Source organism: Synchiropus splendidus, chromosome 12, assembly GCF_027744825.2.
Source record: "Synchiropus splendidus isolate RoL2022-P1 chromosome 12, RoL_Sspl_1.0, whole genome shotgun sequence".
NCBI lineage: Eukaryota > Metazoa > Chordata > Actinopteri > Syngnathiformes > Callionymidae > Synchiropus > Synchiropus splendidus.
In genome coordinates this window covers 2,388,762-2,413,538 of record NC_071345.1, presented here as the reverse complement: position 1 = coordinate 2,413,538, position 24,777 = coordinate 2,388,762, and the positions used below count along the sequence as shown (strand labels likewise).

The 24,777-nt window shown below is 45.6% G+C and overlaps 1 protein-coding gene across 10 annotated transcripts in view; it reads right to left on the bottom strand.

The window, feature by feature from the left end:
* Positions 1-7,508, bottom strand: part of ptprk (protein tyrosine phosphatase receptor type K) — a 96,284-nt gene extending 88,776 nt beyond the window's left edge. For all 10 annotated transcript variants that reach the window (XM_053881864.1, XM_053881865.1, XM_053881867.1 and 7 more), the window contains exons 1-2: positions 7,230-7,508; positions 1,182-1,205 (exon numbers count right to left, since the gene is read on the bottom strand). In XM_053881864.1, coding sequence (XP_053737839.1) covers positions 1,182-1,205; positions 7,230-7,302 — 97 coding nt within the window. In that variant the 5' untranslated portion in view covers positions 7,303-7,508. The remainder of the gene's footprint in view (positions 1-1,181; positions 1,206-7,229) is intronic.
* Between the last annotated feature and the right edge of the window lie 17,269 nt (positions 7,509-24,777).

Genomic DNA, 24,777 nt, shown 5'->3' with positions numbered 1-24,777 from the left:
TCTTTAGAAAAGAATCAGGTTGATGTTACGCAAAACGACGTCTCCCTTCATCTACTTTAGTCATGTTTTAAATGTGTTCCGCGGGTTATTTTGACCTAATTTTACATATTTAAGAGATGTTGCTGGTTCACTCTCAACACGTTGAACAATATTGTGGATTAAAAGTCCTAAATGATTCGTCTTTTCAATATGTTTAACCACTGTATTTCCTGCCTGCCATTTAAAAGCAAGAGATATAAATAGTAGAGTAAATAAATAGTCAAGAACACAATTGCAAACTTCACTCTCCAACCAAGGCTCTTTTTTAGTGGAATGCTAAGCACTGACTGGTGGAGAAGACTCTCCCAGTTTGGGGAGAAACTGCACTCTGCCCTCCGCTTTAACAAGGAGCTAAGTAGACTGGACATTAATGAAGCAGCTAAAAATGTTGGTAGAGAACTCGAACTTTGAAAATTGGAAAACAAGTCTCTGTTTGAGTCAACAAAGCGGTAGCTCCCGGGTAATGAACAACCCGCTTTTGACTCCTCCAAACCAGCGCAGAGTTGCTAGCAGAGCTGACATGAGTGACTGTGGTGTAATGAGGCAGGAGTAAACCAGTCAAGTAAGCAACCATGTGCAGTCATGAAGAGCCACAGCATATAGTCTTGGTCATCAATCACTTTCAGTCCTGCTCCGTCAACAGTGTGAAGATTTGAAAACAGCAGGAGAAGTTAAATCTTTGCTTTAGTCCGGGAGTCTTATAATATCATAATAAGATTAAAATAGATGAGAGAACAGACGGGGAGCTTTGGAGAACAAGCCAGTTCCTTTAATGAAAGACCGGCCTCCACAAAGCAAACAGCACCAGGAAACTTCAAATAGTCGACAGCTGTCTAACTACAGACACAGACAGACCAAGATGGGGAAGACAGACGTGGAGACAAATGGCAAATAGATTAACTGGCAGCTTAAACAGAGCACTACATCAATTTGGGATGCTCCGAATGAGTTGTCAGCTCAAGTTTGGCTGAGTTGGTGAAAGAATGACCCCAAGCCAAGACGGCGGCGATTCAGTCCCGGTGAGATGTTGACAACAAAGTTTTGATGGTTAGTGATGTCGATAAATGAAGAGAAGGCAACACCATGAAGTCGAGGTGAAGATGAGATGAGGTGGACAGCAGCAACAAGTTACTGTGACTTACCCTTCTCGGCACGTCCCATGTGAGCTGGGTTTGACAAAAGCAACAGAGAACAACAGCACATTAGAGAGGGCACATGCAAAAGCAGAAAGGCTTAGATACAGAGGTACAGCAGTTCATCATTCACTTCTATCATGCCTTCATGCTCGCGCAGAGAGTAGGAACAGCAGTAACTTTAGTAGCTTTGGAACTTCAGGATATTTTTTTTCATGTTTAATTAAAAACAAAAAATTCAGACATTACATACTCTCCAAATACATTTTTCTAGTGTTTTAAAATCAATCACAGGGATGCGCCGATACCAGTACCTGCCGATACCAAAACCAAGTACTTACACCACTACACATGATGTTACTTTGAATATTTTTTTCCATGTATATCGTGATTTGAAGAACATTCCTAAGCATGTTTTACACATACAACACATTATCAAAGTGTCACTTCAGGCTCCACATGGCGCCTTAGCAGAGACAGTCAGTAAAGCAAGACTCAGGACTCACTTCAAACCGTCCAAAACAAAGACATGTTTGCCAAATACAGTCGAATGCGCCACGTTCCCGTACCAAAACTGAAAGAAACCTTTTGCCCTCACACTGGTCCCACACTCACTGTGACCCTGAATAGAATTCTTTTCCATGTGTTGTCTTCACCTGCTCCCACTTGCTCCCTGAACAGTCATTGTAACCACACTGACTGGCAAGCTGCACACGCCTGTGCTTGTCCGAGCCCAAGTGTGGGTGTGCGTTTGTGCACCCTGTAATGTAATTAATCAGCAAGGAGTGTTGATTACTTAATCTGTCATTAGCCAATCGTGTGTGTGTGTGAGCGCCCACATGTGCTGGGGGTGTGCATGTGGGGCAGCGGCGTGTTTCCTGCACAGACAGCTGTGAGCGGAGCCCAAACAGGGCAGAGCAGAGATTGATGACGGCGGACTAACACCGTCATTCATCAGGGAAGTGATCCTGCCTCACTTCTGGAAGCGCGCTCTCCCTCTTCCCTCCAACGGAACTTGGGCACCTTTCCGGATCACTTCCTGCTCACTGAGCGACGCACATTACCCATGCACCAGTTTGAGTCAGCTTATGTCACCAACTTGAGCGTAGGGCCACTTTGTTCCATTTCATGGTGTGAAATATCGAGTTCCTAGCACGTCTGCACACCACGCTTGCTTCTCCTGCGTTTATTTTGGCCCGTATTTCATCCTCCTCAGTGGCGCTTCATGTGTGTTCTTTTAAGGACTGAGGTGCGAATTGAACTTGTGAAGGTGAAATTTCACTTGGAGAAAGTGTTAACACATCGGGAGATGAAATGACACATTTTTCTGTGTCTGTGACCTTCAGATTGAAAAGGAAGCAGAAAATCTCCACAGATTTGTCATTTAGCAAATTGGCTTGATTCAGAATGGAAGTTTTTACGCTTTTCATTTTTCCTTTTCAACATCGATGTTGGATGAAGCGCCCACTTAGTCCCTCAAATATCTGAAAAACCATTCCATGTCAGTGATTTCACCAGACGACTGTATTCTCTTTCCAAAATGTCTTCAATGGAAGCGTGAGATATTTCGCTCCATAACCCGTTTTTTTGTCCGTAAAAGTAACATTTTATCTACGAAGAAAAAGATATCTTCACACTGAAAAAGACAAGTTTATATCCAGTTGGACTGCAACGATTAGTTGACTAGTTAGTTGACAGCATATGATGTGGGTTGATAAACATAAGTTGCCAAATGTGGGTTTGGTTTTGGGTTACTGCGCGTGGCGCTAGCATGCGCATGTGAGAAGAGAGCAATGACGTCCTGACTCTGTGGTGTGTCAAGCAGTCTACCTGACAGTCGATTATTGTCCATTAATTAGTTAGTTTGCTTGAACACGATTTCCACGTGTCATCACAAGAGCTGCTGTTATCAGTGGATGTCCTAAATTGATGGCGCTAATGTTGATATTTAAAAATGTGTTTCAGTCAATGCAAAGATTCCTTTACATGATACAAAATCTTTCACAGCAGCTTCGATATTCCCCACCAGCTGATCATTAAAGAAGAATATCAGTTCTGTTTGACTTCATTTGGACTAAGAAGCAAGAAGCAAGAACTGAACTGGTGGTTAGCAATATCAACAAATAATGTTGATATTTAAAAATGTGTTTCAGTCAATGCAAGGATTCCTTTTCATGATACAAAATGTTTAACAGCAGCTTCGATATTCCCCACCAGCTGATCATTAAAGAAGAATATCTGCTCTATTTGACTTTATTTGGACAGAGCAGCAAGAAGCAAGAACTGGTGGTTAGCACCAGCAGGAGAGTCTGTGCGACCGCGAGCTGTGGACGGTGTGAATTGCTGTTTGTTCGGGACTGTTGACTGACTTAACAATAGGTGGCTGCAAAAATGAACTTGTGACCTCAGACATAACTTGAGCGTCTTTAACTGACTCGTTTCTCTCTTCAGACGTGTCATTTGCCCACAGATTTCTTTTCAGCTTCAGCAGAAATAACCTTGAATTTAAACACCTGAATTACGATTCAAACCAAACATTCAATTCCTTTTTTAAAATGAAATCCCTGCACTCCACCACACACAGAGTCAAATGAGGGATCAGCTAACAAACTCTCTGATGAGATGAATTACATTTTACACACACTTACAAGCCCTCAGACTTCATCCCCAAACGAGGGAAATGAGACTTTCAAAGAGACTCTGTTGTTTAGGGGGAAAGCTATCGCTAAATTGAAAACATGTCGCAGCAGACTGGCACGAGAGGAAGCGGCGTTTGATTCGAGGAGAATACGTTGAGTGTAATGTGCGCGGCACAGTCACTTTTAACATGTAGATAAATGAAGGTGTCTTTGATAGACCGCCATTTTACATGGCATGAGAAGAATGAGGAGACATTTCCACATGAATCTAAGCGAGAGGAAAACATTTCACATGCTCGTGTTTGTCGCTCTGTCCTCCAGAGGGCTTGAAAGCATCGGCCGGACTGGCTCGCTGAAGTGACAGCAACACACACGCGCGCGCGTGCGCGCAGCCTCCTGCCGTTTTCACAGTCTCTTAAGTGGAGGATGGTTTAGCCTGCGGCCAAAAACCAATAGTCTGGTTGTTTCTCTACCCCCACGCCCCCCGCCCCTCTTTATCTTTCTCTGTGAAAACACTTTGCATCCAAAAAAGTCATTATAATTAAACCAACTTGGCTCTAATGTTGAAAAAAAATAATTTGCAATGATAATTAAAGCAGCTCAAATGTGATGTTCACTGGCAGCCCTCTAATTCCTCTGCAATCACTAATGGAAAACAATTATTTCACTTCATTAAGATTAAAAGACACGGGGACCGTGTCAGGACTGCAGGAGAGGACGGCCACAGATTCGGAGAAGTTACATCAAATAGCTTTCGGGAGGCCGAGAGACGCACCAGGTCGCTGGAATTTATGACTCAGACCACGTCAGTGATAAGAAGGAAGAAAAGTCAGGCAAAAGAGCGTGATAATCTGCACCAGGAGAGAGGGGCCACCATTTAGTGGAAGATAAAGAGGAGGCTGGTTTAGAGGAAGGACACCGTGACGCTGACTCCAAGTGACTGTAAATACATGACGGATCATCCCCAGCGCTCGGCCGCTGATTCTTTCTTGTCCTTGTCTGTGATTTGAGGGTGTAGCGAGTAATGATGCAGCAGCACAACACGTCTCTCCTGCGACTCCTTCATTCACTGCTGACCACTGATCTGAGAGCGGCCACTTATTCACACTGACAGTTCACACTGGTTGTATTAATGATCTGCCCATTAACTCAATCGGCCTCATCGGTTACACATCTCCTGGTGCTTGACAAAGAGCGGCGAGAGCTAAAAATGTTGTCTCCAGTGGGCGGCAGGACGCTAAAGACCCTCAGCAGAGATGAGGTCGCCCCGTGGCTTAGATGCGGACAACACCATCGTCCCCTGGACAGCATCTCGCTTCGTTCACCAGTTAAATCACGGCATGAGACGGACATCGACCTCCCTCACCTGGTTAAACTATCTCAAAACATGAAGCAAATATAGTCATTTAGAAGCAGAACTCAGCTCTAACAAACAGCTTCACCTGTCTATCCATCTCTCATGACCAAAGAAAGGATGGGCGTGGAGGCCTGACTGACAAGGATCAAAAGTGAAAACTTAAAGAAAGATCATTAATATTACTACTGTAGATATTTGGTGTTGAATATCATTTCATTTTGGCTTGTTTACAACTGTTTCCTTATTTTACTGACCATTTTTCCTTATTATAGCAAATGTACTCACGTATTTATCACATCTTCAATTCCACATCTATTTCTCTTTTATGCTCATAATAAATTAACTAAGTTGAAATTGACTCTAAATGTACCTTGTTTCCAATTAGCTGATATAGAGAGGATAATGGGATATTTTTATTTAACTACAATAATAATAATAAGATAAACTGAATAACATACACTGAGAGGAGTGAAGCATGAATTGAAGAACACACTTGGTTATTAATAAATTACTAGATTGTAGTCATAGTGTTTTTCAATTAATTGAGAGCTCAAAGCAGTGAATTGACCTCCCGGAGCGGTCACACAGGAGGACCACGTCAATAAGGTTGCCAATCATTTTGTTCACATTTGAACCTTGAAGCAAAATCCAGGCATTTCTTCTCTTTTCAATGAATGCATCGGATTTCTGCAAGCATTTTCATGAGTGCAGAACGTTCATCCGTGTTTTGCTCAGTAATACAAATCAAACGTGGCTCGGCGCGCGGCGGTTTTTGCCATGAACATGTGGCCGTTCCTCCCATTGATCTGCTTCTTAAACAGAGCCGCTCTTCAATTCCTCCGCCGCACTCATGACAGCCCCCTCCGCCCCATGTAAAGCAGCATCTAGTATTTACTTGCAAATTAACATCACTTAAAGCCCCCTGAGAGGCCTCCATGAAGAAATTCCACACATTTGCTGCAGCCAGGACCAAATGGCCACAAGGGAGAAGGGAGGGGGGGCGTTATCAGGGGGGGTTCCAAACAAGAGAAGTGGTAATTAATGTGTAATACTTTATGTAAATGATTAACAAGCACGAGCATATATTGGAGGACCAAAAATAAAGAAGAAATGCAGCTCTTTCATTGGAGTTTTAAATAGTTTCATTGTGATTTTAGAGGTCAAGTTTCACCGCTCACAGCTGAATGAATTGACTGATATTAAAGATTTAAAAAAAGACCACCACATCGTCTTCACACCGAACGTGTGATACTGAAGCGTCAGACGCGAGTAGAAAAGCACAGTGAACATCAGCATCCACCTTTATGAGTTTATGATTGTTTGCACTTTCAATTCCATCCGTTTGACTCTCAAACACTCCATAAATCGTTCAAACAGGATCGCGCTGCAGTCGAGAGCTTCGCGTCTGACGGTCCATCTATACAGAGTTGGAGATTGAGTTGGATCGGGGGAACAAACGATCGCAGCGCCCAGAAGCACCATTTCTGGCAGGTTGCGGCGAGTCACTCCGCATTCAAACGCTATGAAACACCATGAATGTGGGTGCTCAAGCGTTGTCACGTCGACAACCAGGTGATCTCCGCGATGGGCACCAACTTTTGCCCGAGTCTTCGATGCACGACCGCACAGCTGCACCGCAACTTCCCCGTCCACTCCGGAGCTATGACCTGCCAAAGACTGCCTGAAAGCGAGTCACTTCGCTTCCGAGAGCCAAGTCGGATAGTCGCGAGTCTCACATCTCCCGAAAAGACAGCTCTAACCAAACAGAACCGAGCCTGAAGTTACAGTTAAACCCATCGAGTTGACAATTGAGACCAGAGCAGACGGTGTCACGGAACAAAACACGACCCGAATAAGAAGATTCTACACATCAAATAAAGCACTTTGACGAATGATTTTCATTGAAATCAAGTTTGGCTGGTTCGGCAGACGAGACTCTATCGAACGAGTGCCGGGACGCGAGCAACTTTTCCTCAGCGCCTACTTGCTCGCTGCTCACCAACGGAAACTTGTTGGTGCTGCACGGAATGGTGCGGGTTGTGGACGCAGGCTCGCTCCTACCTGGTGGCTTCTGTCCGGAGGCTGCCGACAGGAGAAGCACGAGTCCCACGGAAACGCACCAAAGTGTATCCATGCTCGCGGAGGCGCCGTCACAAGTCTCGCAACAGTTTTCTCTCGAGTCCCAGGCGAAGTTTGTCTCTGTGCGCGGCGAGTCGCTCTGCCTCGGCGGCTGCTGGGCGAGTTTTAGTCCCGCAGTTGAGGAGCAGTCCGCGGCTCCATGCTCTCCTTCTCCTGCTGCCTCTCCTGTCGCCTCCCGCGGGCTCGCGGACTCCACTTTGTTTCACGCGAGGTGAGCGAGGGAGCGAGCGCGCGCGCGCGCGAGATTGAGCGAGAGCTGCCACCGGCGCGGCGTGACGTCATCGGACAGGAGTTGAGGGGAAGTAACGGCTCCCGATGAATTCAAACCAAACTGCGATACTTCTGCCAAGTTTACCGTGTTATTCCCAGAGCATATCAATATGTTTAAGAATGGTTTTCTTTTATTAGCAACTATGGTCCCCGTCCACATGTTCAGAGATGACATTTTTGCCTTTCAGCACCGTGGGATTTGTTTTTTTTTTCTATCTACCGACCTCATTTACGGGCACTGTCTTGATCATAATACGACGGTTCAGTGACAAAACCAGGTTCTGAAAGAAAACAGAAAGGATAGAAAACTCTATTCAAATTTTGCGAGTGAATCCAGTGTACATGCAATAAAGTCAGCGACATATGAGATGGCAATGTTATTGATCATTTTTGTCTTCAAACAACATTTTTCTTTGGGAAAACAACTCTTACTTACAAGACAAAGTTCAGATATTTTTCCTTCTTGGCCATTTCTTTCTCAAATTGCAAAAAGCAAAACACAAGAAAAGCTCAGATCTGAAGAGGTGAAAGACAAAACATTGTGGTTTCAGATTCACTAATGCAGTAATATGTATGTTCTGAGACTGAAATGAACTGTGTTTCTCATGAACGTGCCATTTAAACATGATCAAATAATGTCTTGTATGTGAATTAACTTTACACTAAGTCAAAAAAGAATCAGTGCACCTCCGCGTCACCTCCCTGGTGAGGTACTCTGTATCCAGGTGGGAGGAGGTCATGGGTCAGACCCAGGACACGCTGAAGAGACAGTGTCTCTCAACGATCCGTGGAGCATCTCTGTATTCTCTCAGAAGGACTGGAGGAAGGTTCTCTCATGGCAGAGGTCTGGGCTTCTTTGCCCAAGCTGCTGCCCCCATGACGTGACCTTAGATAAGCAGTGGTAGATAAGTGAATGGATAAAGTTGTGTCTTGGAATGCTAACGAACCTCCAAAGTATAAGGCCATCATCAAGTCTTGGTTCTTTGTCCCAGTGATGAGAAACCGACCCTGAACACTTACGTGTAGCTCAGACTTTGGTTTGCGAACATACCCCCCCCCCACCCTCCCTATCACTGGATATTATAGCAACATATTCTGCTGCTCACTCTTCCAACCAAACCCCAAAGGGGCTGCACAACAACAAGCTCCAAAATATTTCTAATTCCTCACACAGTTGAGGCCCTCGTGTGGCTCTCGAGGCCCCTCAAGAAGTTGACAACACCCAGCCCCCCAGAGGGCGCCCCCTGTTTGTAAAGCGTGTAGAAAAGAGACGTGTCAACCCAATTTCTGCGCGGGCGGAAAGATAAAAGAGCGCAGAGCTTTATTTTACATTTCCATTCATGTTTGGGAATTCATAACATAAAAAAGCTCAATTTGGGATTCAGTGATGTGCGACATGAGCGAGGAAGCCTTTTATGATCAGCTGGTCATAAAACCTAGTTAATTAAAGATATAAAAGAGTGATTAAAGTGAGGTAACAACACCACGCGCAACATAAAAACCTAAATATAAAAGCGAGAGTAGGAGATATCAGACAGCTGTGTCTAGGGGGAGATGCTGTGAAGCGTCAATCAGTAAAGAACCGAGACTTTGAGGAGGATCTTGTTCACAAGTGATGGAGATGGATAGATGGGTTTTGTCAGTCTGCATAAAAGCCCATTTATGCTCAACGTTATGTATGGACGCAGACAATTCCTCCATATTTACCTCTGGTTTCCACAAAGCTCATGTATACGGGCCAAACGGCGCAGCACCCCCAGCAACCATGAGGGGCAGCGTTGCTGTTACTACCCAGCACGCAGCTCTAATGAGACACAAAGAAGGCATGACAGCGGCAGAAATTCTCCGTCCACCAGTCACGATGTATTTAACGTCCACACTGACCACCATCTCCAACAACGGTGCCTCTGTTTCCCTCTCAGTGACTCCACAGTTGCCATGATGGTTTTGGAGTTTGTAGCTCCCCCAGTGGATATATTGCTGAACAGCGATACTATCGTGAGAAGTGTGTGGTCAGTGGCGGTAACATCATTTGAAACGGACGGGTACATAAGCATGAATGGACCTTGACCGTGAAGAAAGAGCTGAGCCAAAAGCCTCTCCCTGAGGTGGAAGCCCATTCATCCAGGAGAGACTCAAAGTAGAACTACTGTCCCTACAGGGGAAGCCAGCTGTCTTGGTGTCTCCAGGAGGCCCCTGCTTGTCAGGCGCATCGGAGATGATGCCTTGCAGCTGACCTGGGAACACCTCAGCATTCTACAAGCAGCTCCTGTGAAGAGAAAAGTCCAGCCCTCTTCACTCCGGCTGCTTCCCCCACGACAAGAGTTCAAACTAGTCAGAAAACAAATGGATCAAAATACTCAGCGTCATAGACACAGATCAGACTGTTTTCTCCAGTCACCTGAGCTCATAAATGCGCTGGTGAAAGCAGGTGTTGGCTGCTTTTGTCTTGAAAGCTGCTGCAGCGACCATCTAAAACATGTTTGAATCTCTCTGCTGTGAAACCAGAGCGGTGTTGGCATGAGCAAACTGTCATGGCGGGGAAAAGCCATATTTCACGACAGCTAGGTGGTAAACACAGGCCCCAAAATTGTACCACAAACACATCTTCCTGTCGCCAAATATGGGCAGCCATGCCGTAAAAGTGTACTTTTGGGTTGCACCCCGCTATTATTACGAAGTGGCGCGTCCTTTTTGAGTGGCTTCAGGGTGTGATTTATTTTCCTGTTGAGCTGCAGTTCAGTGAGCGTTTACCAACAAAAAGCCCTTTAGTGTCTTTCAGGGAACTAAAACAATAACTGCTGCCACGTCAGCACCGACTTATTTATTAGGAGAACACCACGTCCTGTTAAAAGCATCGACGTTTCCATCCAGACAAAGACGATGTGACAGGGAAGACGAACAGTTCAGGATCACATCTTCCAGGTCTGAGACAGCGTGGCAGCGTTGTCGTAAGAGACCTGAGCCAAAAGACACGGCTCTCAGCAGCCAACAGCTTTATGCCGTTCTCCACAGGGGGTCTGGACTGTCTCTTGGAGAAAGAAGCATCTGGGTGGAGGCCCCAGGGCGGACCCAGGTCATGCAGGAGAGGTCAGTGGAGGCACAGAAAGAGAAGAGAAATCATTCATGTTAATATTTGAATTGAGACTCAGAAAGCGGATGAACATACTAGTGTTGACATTCTCAGGAACGTCAACACTAGTATGAACTTTGACATTCCTCCGCCGGCTCATGACACGAGCCAGTCGAGCAGCTCCTCCGTCAACAGGAGAAACTCTGTTATTATTTAAACCGGCGGAGTCGAGCGCAGACAGAAAGTGGTCTGGCAACTTTCCGCTCAAGTTTGTCTGACACACAGAGAGTTGGAGCACAGCCAAAAACCACTCGAAGAAGGATGCACGATGGCGGTGTCATCGACACTGTAACATGACCGGGATCATCCACTCCTATTAATCATTGATCAGAGGGAGACAAGGTTTGATCTCCATGATGTGACAGTGGGAAGAGCAGAACAATGAATCAGTTCGGGATAATGACCAAATATAGCATGTATTAACAAGGCTGTTTCAAGCAGTTGACTTAGTGCTATTGTTTATTTTGGAAGTGGGACCTCCATCAGTACGCTTCCTGTTGAAGGGGCGAAATAAGACTTTATAACAACATGAGAAAAAAATATGGCTTGAAAAAATGCTCCGTGTGTTTTGACATGTAGAACTTCATTACTATGGTTACAAAACAAAATCAAATGAAGGCTAAAGGGAGGGAAAAAAATTGTAAATAATAGTAAAATAAAATAATAAACAAGGACGTACTGATGAAGTTAAAGTCACAATATTATGATGATAAATGTACCAAAAACATTGAGATTTGAAATTATAAACTAGATAATTTCTTGTGATTTTATTATCTAAATAATTCACTTTTTGCATTTCTATGATTACATCATGTTTTAATACACATTAATCAAAATATTTATTATTCAAATATTTTTTCCTCGTAATGTTTTGAAATACATTCTGAAATTAATTTAACGTGCTTTCTTTTTTTAACTAAACATCTTAAAAGCAATAAAATGCTACTCTTAAAAATAAATAAATACATTTTTAAAAACTACAATATCTTATTAAAAACACTGTTAAAGATATGTCAAGGCATGCTTCACTCTCAGAACTGACAGAGAATAGAAGCAGTATGCAGAAGATGCAGAATAAAATGTCAGATCGGTTGTGAGTCGAGGCAGACGTGCTGCTTGTCAGGAAACAAGTGGCGCCATTGTCTGGATCCCGAGCAGCAGGAGAGAGTGACAATTAGATGATGTGCTGCTGGTCATTGTTGTGCAGGAACAAAACGGCCCAAGCGTCTGAAGGCTGTTAATGTTTCATGAGCTTGGAGGATCTAACAACATGAACCATGTCCTGTCGACTTCTTACGATCAAATATTAAAACATTTCTGAGAACCATGTAAGAAGCTAACAGCTGCACTCGTAGCAAACAACTTGAGTTTTCACAGTAGCTGCGAAGCTATTTCCATAAATCGCTATCTTCACCCCCCCAACTTCAACTGCTGACCTCAGCGTTTCATGTGGACTCAGATGCTTTTATTAGTTTGTAACCATCAGGTTGAAACCTTCACAGCAGAAGAAACAAAGAGGGGAAAAACAAAGACATCTATCCTCATGTGTTCAGATGAAAATTCATGATACGTTTGTGCTGCATCTAGAACACCTGTTAGATCAAGACATTTCTTTTGGCATTTTTTGAGGATTCATAAGTTCTACATCCTGTTTATTTTCAAGGAAGCCATCTTGGATGGTGTAGAGAATTCCTTCATTTTCCGACCGGGACATCCGACATCGGGTGATGTCACTGGCAGGGTGGAAACTGGAAAGTTCTGATCTCCACTGGAATGCAAGCGTCAAGGTTTTAAGTGAGAGTCTGCTCACTAGCTCTTCTCCAAGTCACCATTAAACAATGCTCCTCACCCGATCTCTCAGGACACTTCTGACCGCTACTGACTCCTGGATGTAGTCCAGGCCGGGCCGTCTCTGGAAGACCATCCGGCTGATCCAGTACGGAGGACTGAAAATGACAGATAAGAAAATACAGTACAGGCCGAGATCAGAGAACCTGGTGTCTCCCCTCCTCCCCTCGTGTCTTTGAGCATAAAAATGTGTCGTTGCCGAGATGACACTTCCAGGGGCCCAGCTTGGTATCCAAGACTGGCAAGTCGTCTGCTTCCCGTTGCCATGACGATCGCCACCGTGGCAGACCAACACCATATAGTCGCCATGGTAACGTTGCATCTTTTTTTGGCCAGTGCCGACGAGCCAGGTGTATCTGCCAGCTGGTCCCGACAGGTGGAGGGTGGGCGTGGGCGTCTGTTGTGGAGGAGATCATCAAAAATATTCCTGCAGGAGACAGAATAAACAGGACGTGATGAATTTTCATTTAAAACCAGACATATTTTCATGTGATCTCTGATCCAAACCTGGCGTTTCAGTCACAGTGTTGACAAGTCGTTGGTCGCCACTTTAGATACAAGTGCTACCCCTACCTCCACTCGGTCTGCCCGAGGTCTCCCACCTTCTAAAGGTTGGCTTCAAACCACGCTGGCTGTTAGAAGTGAGGCCAGTTTTTCTAGCCACAGTTGAATGCTGAGGTCTGTACGGCGCTAGCTCACTCATCTGCTGTCATTCAGTGGTATCAACACGGGTTCACCTTTGCTTCCACCCTCGTGTTCCCTCAGCCAGTCTGGAGATGATGTTACTGGAATCACCTGCAGGACGTCTATTAAATCTGAGGACAACACCATCGATCCTTCTTTTAAACCCACACGGATCCGGCGCGGCGGGCGGTGAGCGAGATTAGATTAGATTAGAGAGGCCGCCTGTACGGCATCCAGGAATTCAATCGTGCAACATCTCGACATGGACCGCAGATGGAAGGGCTTTATCAGATGCAGGCACGGCTGAATGGAAGCCTTTCAACCACGCCGGGTATGTGATATGTGGCAATCTGGTGGCTTTGGCGCCACCCAACACGCAGGGCTTACGTCATAGCGGCGGGTGCCAGGTGAAAACAGAGCAGGGTTCGGTTACTGACCGGCGCTCGTCCTGACCTGAGCATCTGTCAGGAGACCTGAGAGAGGGACGGAGGTGGGGAGCTGCAGGTGACTCGTCACTCTGGAAACATGCTTCACAACATCTTCTGGCCACTTCTGCCGCTAATGTTCATGATTCTTGACTACACCAGAAGAGAGTACAACTAGTAGCACGACGTCACCTGTCTGTCACCAGTCTGGATGTTGCACCTTCCTCTGCTCTCTCACTGTGCGGTTCTGGGCTGCTACCAGGACTACAGAGTAACATCAACAACAGTTGAGTAACAGTACCACAACTGTCACTCCTACTATGACTGCTGCTTCTCTTACTACTTCAACTGTCTCATACCGCTTCCATTTCCTCTTCTACTACTTGTGTCAACTTCTAATACTACTTAAAACAATTATTTTTACTACTACTTCTACTCATGATTTATGATATTGCTTGTACTGGTACTTCAGTCACTACAGCATTGAAAACTACGAAGCATACTTCTACTTCTAGTCCAGCTTCCATGACTACTTCTACTACTCCTAGGTGAACTACAGTTTCTGCTACTTCCATTACCACCACTTCTACTACTCCAGCTGAAGCTAGTTCTAGTTCTGCCATGACGTCCTGCTCTCTGATATTACTTCGACTCCTGCTTCTACTGCGACTCCTACTAGCACTTAAACCGCTGCTTCTCCTACAACTTGTAGTGTTTCTTTGTCCCGGAGTGATAATCTCAACCAGACTGGAGTCACTTCTGGGACAAAAAGAGTCAGTCTGCGGTCGACGTCACTCTGCGGCTCACCGACACCACAGATCTGCTTGTGTTTAGGCCCACACTGGTTTGCTTCCATCGCCTCTTCATGATCCGAGGATCCTCCCAGGCTGCACGTCGGGTGCGCAGTATTCCTCCATCAGCACTGAGGCAGCATCAAAGAGGAGCAGGAACTGGCCAGGAATAAATTCCCCACGTCTGGCTTTGGTTGGGACCGATTTCCCTCGGTCGCTGGAAGACTCTCCGGGGAGCGGCGAATGTTCAAGTCCCAAACTTTGGGTCAGAAGATTTATAATTGACATTCACAGCATGAGAGGAAGGACGGAGAACATGAAAAATGACATCGCGCTCCGGAGCTCAAGAGTTTGTTCTTGCCAGAGGAGCCCTGCGTGTGTGTGTGTGTGTCGGTGTGTGCGTGCGCCTGAACCTTGTCAGTGTGTCATTGCCTGCAGAGAGGAGGTAAATTCACATCAGTGTTTTCGCTGAAGGCCTGGTAATTATGGCAGATTTTAATAACTATACTTTATAACCATTTAGCAGTGGCGCACACAAACACACACATCACCGGGGGCATTAATGAATTTAGATGTGATAGGCACTGAAGCCAAACTGTGCAGCCGGAGATAGATGGATAAAGAGTCGGGGACGCCGAGAGACACACGCTCTGTTTTCAGCCGCCCTTAAAACCCACAACATTGTGCCGCGCTGATCATTTCTCATCAGTGTTTTGGGGGAAATTAATTCCCTTTCGCATTAATGAGCGCCAGGCCGTCGTCGCCTGGGTAAATAAACGGCGCTTTCATTCCTCTCTTCACTTGTGTTTAACGGGCTGACACGAGTCGCCGACACGTAGCGTATACCATCACTCAACTATCTGTTGCTGTGTCAACTGACATGTTGAACGTCAGTGTTTACATACCAACGCTGCAGTTTCTAACTCAGTTAGTCCCAATTCAGAGCTGATATTGATGTGATCCCAGAGATAAAGCACCGTGGAGGACATGAGCGCTAGTGGCTACATGATTTTGTTTTATTCAATCCCACCTTTAGACAGATGGAAAGCTTTCTGCGTTCGAGTAGAAAGAGTGGTTCACTGGTTTAGGCAGAACCAGTTCTAAACACCGACCACAGAAATATACAGTTCACCCTGTTTGTAAAGGGATTACTGGAGAGTGCAACCCAAAACGATGGGGTGGGGGTGTGGAGGGTACGAGAGGAGGGCCGACACAGTCAACCACGGCTGGGCAGAGGAGGGTGACAGCAGCCTGAAAAGGTGGGAGACAGTGAGTGTCGGAGTGGAAGGCAGCACCCGACCTGCTGCTGAACAGACGTGGACTGATGCTTATGGAGTAATATCACAGAATCAAACCTATGAACTACGAGATGTGTGTGTGTTGAGAGCCGGCGGTGGCCCCCCAACACACCCCAACCACAATCCTGGAACATCGTACCTAAGCTGCCTTTGTCATTTTATTTAGCTGAGAGGGTGAAGCAAGCTGAAGCAACACTCACGGAATCTTGAGGCAGGTCAGAAAAATGTTTATCTCACTCATTTTGCTATAACATGTTAGCATCTCAATTAGCATTAGCAGTTAGCATCTCAGCACAGCGAGCCTCTCGGTAGCAGCAGAAATAATTCCACAGAACACAACTATAAATCTAATTTAGTGAACTGAAATTATTTTATTCACAATTTATTTAAAAGGGAAACATAAGGAGGAGACAACTGGTCAAATTAGCATGCTACGTTGCTAAAACAAGGTTCGTATTTCTCATATATTTCTTTTTTTTTTCAGAAAGAAAAAAATAGAGAGTAAAAAATAGAATCTTTTTTTTTTTAAACAGACGACATGCGACATGAGGGCTAATCGCTCTGGCCGACAAACAAGTAATGTTTACATTTAAAGAGTCAAACCAACACACTGTGTGTTGCTATTGACCAAGACAAACGTACGCAGACAGATCACACGTTGACAATGCTGCTTCATCTTTGTCGCTTCCGCCTCCTTCACTTCTGTCCATCACCAGGCGGCCGTCGCCTCCAGCGCCGCTCTCCTCTCATAGATTTCGACAGGTAGTGAGCGTGGCGGAGCTGAGTGAATTGGTTGCTGAGATGGGTCATTAGCTTTTCGCCCTCGCCATCGATCTGAAGCGGGAGAGACGCGGCCGAAAGAGAAAGGGAGCGAGGGAAGGCGAGAGCGACGGCAGCCTTTAAATAGAGACAATTGGAGAGCGAATGGAGTGACCACAACAGGTCCAATTGATTGAACTGTCTTGAATGCTTTGTTTTAACTTAATGTCACTGCGCCCGCGAGGGCGGCTGAGGGGGCGGCCATTTTGTGTGGGAACGTGCGAGGTCATCAGCAAGTATTTCTCAAACAAGTATTCCTAGAAACAATGACATGTTTTTAGATTCATATTTCACAAGCATTTTCAGATAAAGATAGAAAATGGAGTCAAGTCTGAATCTAACTTCATGGATTGACTTGAGACTCGCTTGACTTCAAAATAGGCGGAAGGCGGAAAGGCTTTGGTTCCGGGTTCGTACAGTCTACGGCAGTGATTCTTAACCACTGGGCGCGAGCGCCCCCTAGAGGGCCGCTAAAAGCTTTTTTGTCTTATACCTTTGGGATGTGAGATGCTCAGTTGTAATACATGAGCCACGTAAGGTGTCAGTAGTGAGTCACTGAATTGACTTGACAGCTACAAATCTGAGATAGTGACCAACTATGGAGAAGTTCTTGAAAAGAAAAAATGATAAAGAAAGTGATGGTGCCCCCAACAGTAAACACTGTTCACCTGTTGAAGCACTTTTGCAATGGCGATACTTTTATTTACTCTTTACTTATATCTTCTTTAGAGTTTAAATAAAATATATTATTTTTATATTTGATATTTACCAAGACATGGGTTTATTATATGTATTTTTTCTGAATTTTATTCAATGTTTTCAATTTTCTCAACAGTTTGCATCTTTTTTTCTATTTCTCTTGAGAAAATTTGATGAACATGACTTGCACCTGGTTCTGCTGCTGGTTGGACTTCTCCATGACAAATATCTTTGCAATGATCACATGGTCTCATGTCATTTCACAAGGTTTTGCTTTGTTTACATGTAAGTAGATTAAATATGGTTGTTGATCACAAATGAAATCATGAACCAGTTCTATTCCTTGAATGGGCCCCGGGGCCATTTGTTCTGGGAAAGGTGGGCCCTGAGATCAGAAAGGTTAAGAACCCCCAAAGGTCTGAAGGCCCAGTGTGAGCCCCATTAACCTGCTTGGTCTTGGTTTGCTTGTAAACACGCTGCGGTCTGGATCAAAATATAAGTGGATACTCATGACATGGTCCTCTGCTGCAGCCAATATGACTGAAGGAGGAGCTTTTCAGCAGCACCTTGCTCCATCACGGCTGCAGCAGAGGACCACACAGTGACTGTTTAATTCACTAGAACTGTAATGACGTCTCTCATGTTGAAGTTTCTGATGTATTGAAAGATTTCTGTCATGTATTTGCACTGGACTCACAGACGTCTAATGTGGATTCATTCTGGAGTCTCTCTCTGTCTGACGCGGCCAGAAGAAGCCGTGACCTGAGGATCGGCGCTCTCGCGGGCTGTGACATCACGCCGCTTGTGTTTATTGATGAAAACGCTGGCGGCGTTCAGGAAGCAGGAATGAGATCCCAATCCAATCACGGAGAGGCGTAATGGCATTAGTAGCCGCCATTGGCTGCCCACTTTCTCCCTAATCCGATTAGCGCTAAAGCATTTTGATGTTCATGAGATTTGCTCTTATTGGTGTCTGATCAAATGACATTACAAGTGCACTCTCATACAAACACCTGAGAAATGCTTCCAGAGGCAACAGCGGCGTGTGGCGGAGCAGACGGCCCAACCTGGGAGTCTGACGCCAGCGTGTCACCGATGACGCCACTGGTCACTGACTTGTAATGCTGGCTGGTGGCTGCAGAAACAACAGGACTGACTCGAGGCCAGGTCGAGACAAACTGCAGCCCCCGGGCCACGTGTGCTCCTGGGTTGTCATTGAACGGCCGACATAGCATCAAACTCTGAAAAGCCTCTTGTAAATGTTATGTTTGACGTCTTCAGTCCAACTTTTTGATTTCTTCTTTTAGCTGTTTTAATAACTTTAATTCCCAAGTTCATTTCCCAAGTCTAGCAAGTTTATTTCCTGAGTCTTACAGTACTATATACTGTATATATATTTTTTTTTTTTCATATGATTTTTTTTTATCGAACTGAATATAAATTCTTGAATTGTCATATATTTCATATATATTCATATGTATATTCAATATTGTGTCCCTTTTGATTTGGATTTCTTGGTGTGGACTTGACAAGGAACTTGACTCGGTTGCGTGTCCTGGGACTTGACTCTTGGTGATCCGACTAGTCTTTAAACCTTTGAGTTGTTTCTGAGGACTTGCCTTCTTGACTTGGTACATTAAAACACATTCCTGTGACAAAGGACAAGGGCCAGTTGTCCGAGTCAAACGATCCCAAGTGGGCCCCAGACTTGGCTTCAGTCTGGGCAAGCAGGCGTGCTTTGTTTGACTCGACTTCAGTCCTGTCTTAGCTGAGATCAAGTGAAAGCTCCAGCTGAGCTGAAACACATGGCTTTAGCTCGGCTCTGCAGACACGCCCCCAGCACCTTTACTCAAAACACTGTGAGACTTCAGCACGACTCCATATATCTTGCAACTTTCCCAAAACGTGTAATAACTGAGACACGAGTCAGCAGCAACAAAGAACTCCATCAATCCTCTGGAAGTGATCCACATGGAGAGGCGACACTCAGCAGAGAAACATCCCGGAGGAGCTCGAACTCATCCAGGACACGTCCCGGTGTTTATTCATCAGCAGCTCCAACATCTGCTCGGAATTTTCACCCCGTAACTCGGTCTTCCAGGGAGGATCTCTCCACGGAAAATGACTTCATACCTGCTCCTTGGGAGCTTCTCCTTAAAAATGATCCATGATTCTAACCAGACAAAGCCATCAGCTGTCTGACGCTGGGACGATTAGGTTTTGGGTTCGATGCCCGTCTCTTGTCAGCGCGCCAACTGGCCTCGACCTGCTGATGAATATTCACAGGGAGGAGCCGTCGGCTGCTCACTTCAGACTGAACTGACGACATCTCAGCTTCGCCTTCAGCACCCACGCATTTCTCCGATATTTGACTCAGCGCTTCAACATGCCACTGCGAGAACCATGAGCCACCATTTCATTTGTCCTATCTGGAAAACGGATGATTTTAGTGAGCAGATACAGTCGTATCATTATGACTGGAATTGTGTTTTCATGGTGCCACCCACCGTTCCACCACAGGGTCGCGGGGGCAGCAGCTGGAGCGAAGACTTCCTGCCGCTGGCCACCTCCAGTTTTTCTGGGGGACACATTCCTAATTCAGCCTGGATAAACAGACCCCTCCTGGGTTTCAGGTGGCACTGCTCAGAGTTCCACAGCTGGCAGGCAACCAGGCAGCACCTCGACTCCCCTCTAATCTGAGTCTCTCCTGGATGACTCAATAATGCCGGCACCCCAAGCATAGATCCCCTACTCAGGTTAGCATGCCGCTACTTACAATGTTAACTAGAAAAGGACTCAGAGAGTGCGACCCTCCACCAAGCAGCTTCAGTGTCCCGCCCCCAACAAAAGAATCCTTACAACAATTCCTGGATCCAGATCCCGTGAATCGCATCATTCGGTCCTTGTCCCATTCCGCTTACTCTCCTGAAAATTTCAAGCAAATCCGCCCTCGACTTTTCACGTTATTTTGAACACAGACATCGCAGAGGCAGGCGAGGGTCATGTGACCTTTGTGAGCCATTACTGAGGGGCTCCAGATTCCGGCTGGAAAACATCTCGTAGTGCGAGCGTTAGCCTGGTGACTGGCGCTGATGAAGAAATTACAGCCTGCTGGCGAGTCTAGGTGAAAGCTTCCCCTGGGTTTCTGGGCTGAAACGCCAACTCCTCTTCTCTCGACTTCTGATTCCCATATAATTAATCGGCCGTGCAATTATACCACAAAGGCAGCGAGCGAGGTGGAGGGACGCCGGCACCCGAGACAGAGAGAGAGCAGCAGGGTGAATAGAAACTTCACTGGGCTCCACTGTGGGAGTGAAAGAGACGAAGTCAGACGCAGCGCGAGCGAGCGCGCGCGCGGGCTTCTCTTGAAAGGTGATAATAAGGAGGCGGTTAAAAGAACAAATGCAAATGTCATTCCTCGCCGCCTCACCTTCCTCCTCCGTGCTGCCGGGGTGTAATGAGGGGGGACCCCAAGAAGTGAGTGTTTCTCAACATGAGACCTTTTGTCCAAACATCTCCCTCCCGCTCGCGTCCTCCTCCTCTCCGCACATTTCTCTCCTCTATTATCTTCTCTTCGTATGACACATTTCCGCCCCCACTGTTGCTCCTCCTGCAGAGTGAGATGTTAATTCCTCTGGTCTCCAGGGTTGGGGTCAGGCCAACACTGCTTCCTGTCCCTCTTTTGAACTGGCAGAAAGGTCAGTTATGGCGATAGTAGCGTCGTCAATAGCATCGTTCCTCGAGTGCTCCTTCTTTAAAGATCTGTTAAGAAAAGTCTTGTGAGAGGCGGGGGACACCCTGGACAGGACTCCATCACATGCGAGACACCTGCGCCAGTCAAATCAGTTATTGGGCCGTGGGAGGAAACCAGAGTGCCCAGCATGGGCAGAACATCCACACTATACTGATTTGGATTTTTATGGTGCATTTAAGATCCGCGGGTGTATTGAGGCCTCAGTGAAGCCGCAGGTCAATCGGACTTGACCGATGTGGTTCAGGGAGGAAACTGGAGCTCCTTATTCCTGACCTGACCTGGAAGCATCAGCCTAAGTCTAAAGAGAGTTCGAGAACATAGACTGCTGCTTCAGTGGAGGAAAAAAGGGACCAACTAAGAGCACATCACCACATCAATCCATATCTATCTGTTTTTATTTGGAATTAAAAATGAGTCGCAAATTCTATAGTTTGTGTTCATCACGTTTCTTTCTATTAACCTTCCTTTTTTGTTATTTGTGCTGCATTAAAAGCTCCTTGAAAGAAGCTTGGGTTTGGAGTGCACTCTGGTTTCCTCCCACAAGACATTCATTCGATTGATGACACAAAATTGTCTGTCGATGCGAGTGGTGTCAGTGTGAAGAAGCAAAACGCTCTGTTCCATCACTGCAACAATGTCCACGAAGCAGGAAGCCGTGGGTTCAAATCCCAGGTAGGAACCCAGTGTGGAGTTGAAGCTGTTCAGCAACATGATGATTTATTTATGATCCCTTCAACTGTCCTCATATTGGGACATTCTCCTTCATATATGTTGGCATTTCATGAACATTTAGGATTAAACTTGACCAAATTATTCACGTTACCACATCATTTTAGAATTTAATAGCGTTTGCTTTTCACCCGTCTACTTTATTCTGGCGGAGTAATGAACGTCCTCTCCTTCTTTTCAGACACGCCTGTGTTCAGGTCAGGAAAATGTCAAGTCAGTGTCTCAGTGTGTTTCTTTATTTCTTGATAAAATGCTCTTTCCCCTGGACAGGACATAAATACAGATCCTCTCAGCCAGGTTTTTAACTCAGGCCTAACTTTGGACTTCCTCCGCAGCGCTGGGGGGAATCAATAGCAAGAATATCAGCTGTTGTGGGTAGAAAGTGTTCCACCGTTTCCCAGAGTGAATCCAATATCCAGACATGTGCTCGATTTAAACTGCCTCGTCTGGACATTCTCGCACTGATAGTTGAAGAGCGCGTGCGAGTGTGTGTGTGGGGAGCAGATGGTTCAATAAAAGACTCCCTAAATGAAGCGCACACACCACATATCACCAGTTACTCATTGGACATGTCTCCTCACTTCCAAACGTCAGACGTTCCTCAACAGAACTGCGTGATGTAGCTGCAAAAACACGTTTATTCAAGTGTACTGTGAGTACGCTCATTTTATACTAAAACTGAGGAGGTACACTAGGAGACTGCTTTTGATACACTACATTTGAAACATTTAAAACTATACTTATACTTATACTTACTATACTTATACCAAAGTATACTTCACTTCAAGTATACTGCTTTTTGTAAGTATATTATTGAGGCGATCCAGAAGCATTAGCTGTTATTGTGAGATACTGTTATTGTTTTGTTCTCATTTGACAGGTGTTTTCATCATTATTATTATTTTCCATTGAATGACTGCATCGTCTTTGGTCACTGTGACCCTCTGCCGTCAACCACAGGTGACATGTATTGTACTCTTTAGCCGTTCATGTACTAGGGCGATTGGCACATCAGTACACAGCTGGGAGGTGAATGTGTACTCCTTGGGATGGTGTCCATGATTTACAGAGGTTTCGACTATAACTGGTACCATAAAATATACATCGACTATTTCAAATGTGGGGTACATGCATCGTACATTAGTAGTATACTTGTTGTTGCAATTTAGTCCGCAGAAGTATCAGACTAGTATACGTTCTAGTGAACTACTAGTACATGGTTTGGAGTACATTTGAAAGGGTTGCGTTTGTGAGCTTAAAAGGTTCCAATTCAGTACGAAGAAGTCTAAAATATATACTATACTTTTATTAAACTAGAAGAATATGGTTGGTAGTACACTTGCTGTACTTACTATACTTGATAAAATGAACTTCAAGAATACTACTTTTTGTTAAGGGTGGTGAATGGTGATGGGCTACAGCTGAGGCTGGAACACCAAAATAAGGAAGAACATAATTCAATGTTTCGTGAAATTTGCTACACAACTTAACTGTTTGCTACCTATCTAGTCGAGACCTTTGCTTTGTGATGCTGCTTGGTCCCTGCCTGCAGCAGGACACAGCTCATGGCGTCGCCTCAGCCAAGTCTTGGGGGCGGCAGTGAGGGGCGTTGTTACGCCCGAGTCAGACTAAGTCATGTGAACATAGCCGGTGTGAACAAATCCAACAGGTCCAAAGTACAACGCTCACAGTGCTGACCGGTAGTGACGGGCTGGTGGGGCTTCATGAAACAGTGTCCATGTCTTCGGTGCCCACTAGAGGGCAGTCCTGGTTGAGGTTTCATTGAGACAGCTGTTCAATTCCTAAAATTTTAGAGCATATAGAGCCATCTAGTGGGCACTGAACACGAGGGCGCTGTTTCATGAAGCCTCTTCAAGCCGAGTCACACCTGAATCATTCACAATACGCCTTATATTTGACTGACAATAAAAGAAGAAAGTGGGTCAATGAAACTGCAAACCAAAAGAGTTTGTCAGCACGGAGTGTGAGGACCGCAGCAGATTAATATGGGGGGGGGATGTCTGAGGCTGGGAGAAGGGGAGGGGGGGGAACAAAACAAGCAATGTAAGGATGCGCAGGGAATACGTGTCTATTGTCTTTCCAGCTCTGAGCGCTCATTGTGTCTAATCCACTTACGCACTCTGGAGTCAGCGACACACTGGTGCATGTTTGCACGGCATCAGGAGGACTCGCCAGCTCGCTGAGCTCGCCGCACCACGTCCAGGTCAAATGCAGCTGTTGTTGAGGGACATTTCTGAGTGGTGTCTGGTGAACGGTGGAGGAAGACACGCCAGCGAGTGCCCAGCGAGCCGAGCCGGGCCGGGCCGGGTTTGAAGGGAAAAATAACATTCATTTCAATATAAATGCTAATGCGTCTTAATCTCTCTTTTGTTTGTTGCTTAATCTCTCTTTTCTGCCGTCAGATCTGCGCGCGTTTCAATTACAGCCTCTTAATGAGCCTTCAGTTTACTGGAGAGATGGAGGAGCAGCGCTCGGCGATAAAGGCAGATGAAGTGATCGCAATGAAATGACGCCACTTTTAATAAACTGTTTGAGAAGATGAATGTTGTTTTTGTTTTCCGCCTTGAGGCCGACGGGAGAGCGCTGCTTTTGGAAAACGCTGAGCGAGCGAAATGACCGAAACCGAAGCGGACGTCAGCTCCACTGTGAAGATCGGGCGTCCTTCACGCACCTGCTCTGCATCAGCCTGAGCTTCTCTGCTGCAGTAGTGTTGGGCCGACGAGGCTTCATGAAACCTCATGTTCAGAGCCTCTCAACCTTTTGGATCTCGGGCCCACTTTCTCCAGAACAAATGGGTGCGGGGCCCATTCAAGGATGTGTGATTTCAGAATGACTGATTTCATTTGTCTTCAATAACCAGACAAACAAACCAAAACCTTGTGATATGACATGGAACCATGTGACCAGCGCCAAGACATCTGTCATTGAAAAGTCCAACCTGCGGCAGAAGCAGGTGCAAGTCGTATTCATCCTATGTACTGAAGAAAAAAATACCCTTG